Source organism: Melospiza melodia, chromosome Z, assembly GCF_035770615.1.
Source record: "Melospiza melodia melodia isolate bMelMel2 chromosome Z, bMelMel2.pri, whole genome shotgun sequence".
NCBI classification, from domain to species: domain Eukaryota; kingdom Metazoa; phylum Chordata; class Aves; order Passeriformes; family Passerellidae; genus Melospiza; species Melospiza melodia.
The window spans coordinates 9,413,104-9,421,291 of record NC_086226.1 but is presented as its reverse complement, the minus strand read 5'-3'; the positions used below and the strand labels follow the sequence as shown (position 1 = coordinate 9,421,291).

Below are 8,188 nucleotides of genomic sequence, written 5' to 3'. Positions count from 1 at the left end.
GTTGTCAAAACTTTATGGGAGCAGGAATGACCATGAACAGGCAAGCAGGGCAGAAAAGGGACTGCTGGTGATGCTGTCTGTGCAGCTGGAGGCTGATGGCACTGGCCTCAGCAGCAGACCCATCAGAGGAGGTCCAGGGCAGGAGCTGATGCATTTGTGTTTCCCCAGCCACCTTGCTGGATGTGCCTGGCCTGCATCCCAACTGAAACACAGAACCAGGAGAAAAACAAGCCCTCAAGTCTTCTCTGAGGCTTCACAGCCAGGCTGCATTCCACTGTGATGGTTCTCTTCTGTTGTTCTCCTCAGCAAGGACTCGTATTCATACACCTGAGGTCAGGCTCTGCTTTCTGCTGATTTGCACACCCTGCAACACCTTTATTCAGCAGCACTGAGCAGGCCAGTGCAGGGTGGCTTTCTCCGAATATATTCCTCTAGACATGCCCAAAAGCTAATCCTGAGCAAATAATGGTAGAATTCTTGTTTTCTTCTTTTTCTGCCAACATACGAGCTGCCTGGAAGCAGATACTCCTGCAGTCTTTTACCTCTCAGGAACAGAGCAGGAGACTGCCCAGCCACATTCCCTCCAAGGCTTAGAAAACCAGTCTCCTTGTCCATGCTTCACCTCTTCCTGCAAACACAGCTGGCAGGGCCAGGGGTCCCCACCTCCATGAGCCTGCCTTTTTATTTCCTTTGCTCAAATATGAAGCTCACCCATAGACAGTTCACTGTACTCAAACATATCTGTCCTGGAAAAGGTGTCCTGGGGTTGCAAGTGCACAGACAGGACCCTGGCATGGCAGCAGGGCACAGCCTGGGAGGTGCCTGGGAGGTAGGTGTGATTTGTCTCTGGTATCTGGGCGGTTTGGGGAGTGGAGGGAAGCAACTGCTGCTCTGCCTTAGCAACAGCAGCAACTCAGAGGTCACCTCTCCCTGTCCCTTTGTGCGTCTGGGCCTTTCAAGAAAAAAATTAAAGAGCTGCAAAAGCAAACGGTGTCAGTAGGAATAGGTTCTTCATCTTGGAAGATCTTTGCAAAAGGAGTAGAAGAATTCCATAAATTAAAAAAGTCTAAAAAAATCTCATTCCTGGTCCCACTCTACAACATTCCCAGCAGAACAATGGCTCTCAGATCCTATGTTACCAGTATCTGGCGTCTCTGAAAATCCTTCATGGCCCCACAGGAAACCTCTAAAGCCATGGACAAAGCAAGTTGTCAGGAAACTTTCTAATTCTTCACACTTCCCCTTGCTCCACATCATAAAAATTCAGCCTTGAATGTCACCCAGGCTCTGGCAGGGAGGATGGATGGGTGTTGCTTTCTCTGGGGGGTCCAACATCTTCTGGTCACACCAGGCAGACTGAAAGCCACACAGACACCTGCATCCAGCAAGCCTGGCTCAGCTGGAAGGATGGGCAGGCTGGGTCTCAGCAGGTATAGGGAAGGAGCTGTGTCCTGCTGGAGTGCCAGGGTCCAGGCATGCTGCAATGCCAGGGTCCAGGCATGCTGTCAGGAGTGTGCCCCATTTCACTACAAACCTTGCAGGGCTCTGGCACTGGAGCCATTTTTGCAGCAATTGTGTCGCCCCAGGGACGTCACTCTGCTGCAAAGACATGCTCTCCTGTCTACCCTACAGACACCGTAGCAGATCTGGAGTTCTTGAAGCCTTTGCAAAAAGGGCTGCTGGCTGCTTTTACAGACTGTTCTTTGCTCACTTTTTTTGTTTGCCTTATCGAGAATTTATGTCTTATCTCTCTGATACTATTTTTGTCCTCTAGACATGACTTCTTCTCTTTGAAGGAACCTGTCTGTTTTGAATAACCTCTGGCCCTAGTCATTATTCCTGCTGCTTCATGTCTACCTTTTGATCCCAGGAGCTCTGAAAGCTCTGCCTTAACTCTTTGCAGGATTGCTGGACACTCCTGACCATGACTGTGCTGCTTTATCCGTTTTCTCATTTCCATATAATTCCCCTTTTTGATGCTGATTAAGACATGCCTGAACTTTTCAGTCTTTGGTAATTATGCAGTATCATAGAAACAAAGCATTTTGTGGCTGTCACAAGCAGGCAGCCCTTTCCTGGGGAACATGTTTGGCCTGTATTTCCTGCACAGAGCTCAGTTCCTCATCTTCATCTCAGTCTTATGGTTCATGTGGAAAGCCACACACTGACAACTTGCTTGCCCCTGCCTGGTGTTGCAAACCAGTCATAAGAGGGCTTGAAGACCACCAGCAGTAGCACTATACCCTGCTCCTTTCTTTCATTTGGCATTTCTGTTCCCAAAGGTGTATCCATGGTGCAAAGAGGTCTGCATCTCTCTTCTGAAGCAGGGGCCCCATCACTGGCCATGCCGTGGAGAATCACAGAATCACAGAATAAGCTGAGCTGGAAAGGACCCACATGGATTATCAGGTCCAAATTTTTGCTATGCACATGACTTCTTCAAGAGTTACAACATGCACCTGAGAGCACGGTCCAAACTTCCTGAACACTCTGGGGAGCCTGTTCCAGTGCCCAACCACCCTCTGGGTGAGGAACCTTTTCCTAATACCCAACCTAAATCTCCCCTGACACAACTGCAGGCCGTTCCCTCAGGTCCTGTAACCGGTCACTACAGAGAAGAAAAAGTGCCTGAAAGGTCTTGGCCTGCAGCTGGAAGTCAGTGCTTGCACCCATACATGATCCTCCCCTGCATGACGCTCTCCAGGAGTGACATCAGCCCTCCCCTGCCATGAACACACAGAGCTGCTGGTGCCAGACTGGCCCTCACGCCACCAGCGTCCCAGCCAGGGAAATGGCGCTGGGCCGTGAAGGCCGCTCGTGGTGCCGCTGCGGTTCACTCAGAGGAGGCCTTGTGGGTTTCAGTGTACAGCTGGAGGCACTGAGGCAGAGAGGGAGTCACAGAAGGCTCAGGGGAGGAAGTCATTATGGCAGGAGCCAATTTCAGTGCTGAGTCCCGGGACAGGGCTGCAAAAGCAGCACTGTCCTTCCTCTGGCTGGACAAGGCCTCAGCCCTCCTGGCCTGCTGCCGCAAGTCCGGTCGCACTGACCAGGGAGTGGGAAGTGGCTCCTGGGATTTTGGTCTGGGAGAGAGGCAGTGCAGGGAGCTGGCCTGTCCCCAGGCTAGGCTACAGCTGGGCTGACCCAAAAGCTGATGTTCAGCTGTTTTGAGCTCCCACACAGCTCTCAGGGGTTAATACGAGATTGTACTTAGTATTATGACCCCAAACTAGTGGCCACAAATATGACAGAGTCATCTGCATGCCCATCCCCAGCCTGGCAAGCCCTGCCCATCATGGTGAAGCTGCTGAATGGAAACTTGTGGGATTTCAAATGTTCAGGGATGGGGCTGGATTGGATGGGCCTCAGAGCAACTTGATCTGGTGCGTGGCATTCCTGTCCACAGTAGCATGGGTGGAACTAGATGATCTTTAATGTCTCTTCAAACCCAGACCATTCTTTGATTCTATTAATTGTGTGTGTGTCTGTGTGTTTGTGTGTGTGTGTCACTGCCCTCTGCACACTTACAGTCTGAGCATGGGATCTGGCTGCCAGGAAGGAAAGGCATTCCCTTCTCTCTTCCAGTATGTATCAGGCCTTTCCATTGGTCACATGCATTCCAGAGTTCCTTCAGCACTGACACCCAGGGTCCATGGTCAGTGCCTTTGACCTGAGGACGAGCCAGGTCCTGATGACCTGGGCAGAGAAGGTCCAAGGGGACCTGTCAGAAACCCCTAGCACTTGACACCAGCAGGTCCTCCCTCCCTCAGCTGGCACAAGCCCCAGTTGTCATGCACATCTGCGCTCCCATCTAGACTCCCTAAATCTGCCCCAGCCCTGCTGTCACCCCATGACTTTACTCCTGCCAGCACTGGGTCCCACAGTGATGTAAGTCATCCCCCCAGCTTCTGTAGCATGCAGATCAGATTCCTGTACCATGAAACTGGACTCTTTTTTGCTTCCCACATGAAGAATCTCTGCTCCCAGGGCTCACCCACAGAGCCCAGCACTTTGCTGAGACCTGCTTTGATATCTGAAAGGAAGCCAGGAGCAACTTTGCTGAGCAGCAGATTAGTGATACCTGCAAGGAGGAGGACACTGCTTCTTCTCAGGTGTCATGAGACTGGCAGGACTGACTGCATCTTGGTGCTGGTCCAGAGCTGCCCTGACCTGGCTCTGCACCTCAAGACATGAGAGCCTGGACCAGCAGTGTAAAGAGCAGGACCCCCCATGATGAGTATCCACGGACACCCAGTTCTTCTTCTTCTTGCTTAGCATGACCCTGACAAAGCTCGTAGGTCCACGATCCCAACAGGATCCTACAGGTGACCCTCCAGGACCAGGACACCAGCAGGGCCACCCGGTCAGAGCTCCAGTGCTGTCCCATACTGTCCCAATGTCCCATGCACATTGCTGTGTACTTTCAGCCTTGCAGGATTCATGGGCTTTGCGCCCTGTAGCCAATTCCTCATTGCCATAGGCTATCTGATAGCCACCAACCTGGATCTGCTTGCCTTCAGCCAGATGACCCCAAAGAAGACCTCAACAGCTGTAAGTTCCATAGCAGCAATCCCAAATCCAGCCTCTGACACTGTAACCACCCCTCTGTGCTCCCCTGCACCCAAGGCTACACCAGCGGCAAGCACCCAGGGAGCTGCTCAGGTCAGTGCCCACAATGCAGGCAGCTGGAAATCCCCTTTCCTGCTCCAGGGCTGACTCAGCCCCCTAGGGGGCTATTTGCCAGCACATCATCCCCTTCCTCCTTTGGGCCAGCCAGTGCATGCAGGGAGAGCAGCCTGGCTCCACGGAACTTGTGAACAGCCCTGACCATTGAGACCCCTGACCCTCTGAGAGCTTAATCAAAGCAGCTCATGTGCTGGCCCTGCCTGCTCTGTGCTGTTCCCAGCCAGAACAGGGGTTTATGCTGCTTCAGTGGTAGATTTTTTCCAGCAGTTTTGATGCACTGCACATGTGCACATCATTTGTCCTCATGGATGTAACTCTGGAATGGTGCTCTTGCAGTGAAGCCTGGAGTCAAGAGAAGAGTTCTTCCCTTCTCCTTTTGAGCTGCTGAGGGGTAAAGAGAAGTGGTTCTTGGGGTTCACAGTGGACTTGGAGGCCCAGTGTTTGTTTTGAGTCTAACCTTTTTAGAATGTCTGGAGTCCCTCCTGGTGAGCGACCCACAGCCATTGAAACTCATGGCAAGGTTGTCCCAGACTATGGGTCCCAGCCCACAACCCCTCCTTCACCTTCACCTTCCCATGACCCAGGAGAAGCAGATTCCAGGCTGAGATGGTGTGATCTCCTGTCTGAAACTTGCTTGAGTGGCTGCAAGCAATGCAAAAGGAACCCCAAACAGCGCTGCTTCCCCAAGGCATCATCTGTAGTGCCTACTCCCCTACCCCTCAGGCCTGAACTGACAGGTCTGCTGCTGAGGGCAACCTGTGTCCTCCTGAAGGTCTGGTGTAGGCTGTGGTGAATGCAGGAGGAAGCCTGCAGTGCAGTGTCCCAGCACAGGTAACCCACAGACCCTTCACAGGGATGTGCTGAAATGATAAGTCTGGGCAGCAGGGAGCTCAATCAGCACCTTTTTTATTAATATGCATCATAAATAAAGAAATAAATAAAGGCGAGACACCTCATTCTAACAGGGAGATACAAATTAAATATGGTGCAACATCCGCTAAGCGATGTACAAGCAGGAGGTAACCTAGCAAGACCAGGGCCCCTTGCCATGGTGAAGCCAGCCCAGGCACGATGCTGTGAACAGCGTCAAGCCGGCCATGGCACCAAATACTGGCATGGCCTTTCATTAACACTGTTCCCCACCTGACAGGCAGGTGAAGATCCCCACTACAGCAGGCGGCATGAACATGGCAAGGAAGGGGTTGACTGGCATTGCCTCTACCAAGGACCCCAGGACCTCCAGTATCCCCTTGTGTTTGTGCACAACACTTATCCCCCCCACCCCACGGCACTGCTCAGCAAGACCAGAAACCCTGTGCCAAAGGGAGCACCACCCGTCCCTCCCCAGGCTCCCCAGCTCCCTCTAGGAGCACCCCCAATCTACTTGCTGAGAGCACTGCCCCCAAACCCCTAGCCCAGATAGGGACCCTGCCCTCATTCCCTCCCTCCAGCGCCCTCCACTGAGCATCCCAGGGCTTCCCAGGCAACGGTTCCCTGCTCAGTGTGGAGGGCACACGGCCTCCCCCCAAAGCACCCATCTCTGCACAGGGTGGCACTACCCATCCTGGACCTACGTAACACTGAACAACCCCGTGCCTTCCTCACAGGCCCTCACACCCCTTTGCTCCACACTCACACACATACCCCGTCCCCCTCCCCTGGCTGTGGCCATGCACAGCCCCAGCCCTGCAGTGTGGCACTGCCAGGACACTTGTCCCGGTACAACCCACTAGAAACCACTACAGCACACTAGGACAGGGATGCTCCATTGTGAGGGAGCCTACTTTGCAGTGCCCCAATAAACACAACCCATCAGCCCAGCCTCGCAGGGACCCTGACAACGGCAGGGCGCTCCCACCCCTTCAGCTGAGGATGCCGGGGATGATGGATGCTGCAGACTGCACTGCCACCCCCCGGCAGGGGATGGCCAGCATCCTGCACCTCCAGCACCCAACAGCGGGGCAGCGTTGCCCTGGCAGGGACTGCCTGGGTTCCTGTAATGTACAAGTCCATGGCCTGTGGGTGCTGCAGACAGTGAGGGGCGGAGGGGGGGGTCAGGCGGTCCCTGGTGTGGCTGCATGCATGGCGATGCCTGGCAATACGAGGTGCAGCTCGCAGAAGACCCCGGGGGGCTAAGTTGGCCTTTGGCAGCTGCACAAGGAGGAGCAAGAAGGAACCATCTACGGTTACTGTATTCTGTAATGGCAGGAAAGGTAAGAAACTAGCAAGAAGCTGTGTTTGTTCCTCTGGCAGGGTAGGCTACCCCAGAGGAGCCCAGGGAACTGTGCTTGGCCTCCTAAATGTGTCAATAGTCCTCGTCCTCAGGGTGGGTGACGTACATGATGGGCACCAGTCCCTTCTCGGAGCCAAGGCTGCACTGCAGCCAGTCACCATCCACCTTGGAGATGACCTGCAGAATATCCCCTTTGTTGAAGCTCAGTTGTCCTGCCTCAGTGGCAATGTGATGGCAAAGAGCTTTCACCTCACTGCAGGCAGAAGGAAAGTAGGGTTAGCTCACCTCAGGACACCCACCCCACCCACAGGCCCAGCGGGAGAGGAAAATACCCTTTGCTTCCCTCCCCATCCAGGCTCTCAGCTGCCCCCCCAGCTCCCCATCACCTGCAGATTGCAGAGTTGTGGTGGATCGATGCACAAGCTGCATCATTGCCCCAAACCATTCTCTGGTCCATGACTATAAAGAAGGCCAGGCAAACTGCAACAGGCAGAACCGTGCCACCCTCAACCTAACACATTCCAGCACCTGCAGGATCGTCCACTTGGTGTCACTCACCAGGTAGGGTGAGGAGACATCCCTTGGACTGGTCGTGCCACAGCAGGTGCCTCAGGTGGTTCTGGATGGGGAGGGTCTGGCTCCGGGGCTGCTTCACGCCACATGCTAGCCCCAACTGTCTGGGCCACCAGCTGGAAGACGGACTTGTCCAAGCTCAGCCAGCCGGAGGGCAACCTGGAAGGAGGAGACAGAAGCAGTCAGTGGCAGCAAAGCGCACCCAAGGAAACAGAGCAGGTGCTCTCATGGCAAGGTCACGCCTTAGAGGTTTGGCCTCACGCACTGAGTGCACTGCTAGGGAGTGCCCCGGGTCTCCAGGCAGGGAGGGCTCAGATCTAACACCACAGCCTGGACTGGGAAGGACATTTCCAGTGGTCATTTTCAGGAGCAGTAACGGTGAATAGAGGGAGAGGCAGTGCACAGGGGTCTCAGCTGCTGGCAACTTCACCCTCCCCCCACTCCTGTTGTAAGCAACAGCAATGGCTCTGTGTTCTGTTCTCAACATGTGGTTTTGGGAGGGATGGCGTGACAATGGTGCCATGTAGCAGGGTTTAGATGCCAAGGCAGTGACAGAGCTGAGGCAGAAGAGGAAAGCCCATGAGATAGACTGAGCAAGGATATGAGAGGAATTAAGGCAGGCTGGCAGGACTGTGCAGGGTTACAGACCCTTGATGTACCACCATGGTGTTGCCCAGTGGTCAGCTCTTGGTCTGACTT

At 54.0% G+C, this 8,188-nt stretch overlaps 1 protein-coding gene across 7 annotated transcripts in view; it reads right to left on the bottom strand.

Moving 5' to 3' along the window:
• Window positions 1–5,573: 5,573 nt before the first annotated feature.
• The window catches only part of RUSC2 (RUN and SH3 domain containing 2), a 58,221-nt gene continuing 55,606 nt past the window's right edge, over window positions 5,574–8,188 (bottom strand). For all 7 annotated transcript variants that reach the window (XM_063181341.1, XM_063181343.1, XM_063181338.1 and 4 more), the window contains 2 exons: window positions 7,475–7,648; window positions 5,574–7,169 (listed from right to left, as the gene is read on the bottom strand). In XM_063181341.1, coding sequence (XP_063037411.1) covers window positions 6,989–7,169; window positions 7,475–7,648 — 355 coding nt within the window. In that variant the 3' untranslated portion in view covers window positions 5,574–6,988. The remainder of the gene's footprint in view (window positions 7,170–7,474; window positions 7,649–8,188) is intronic.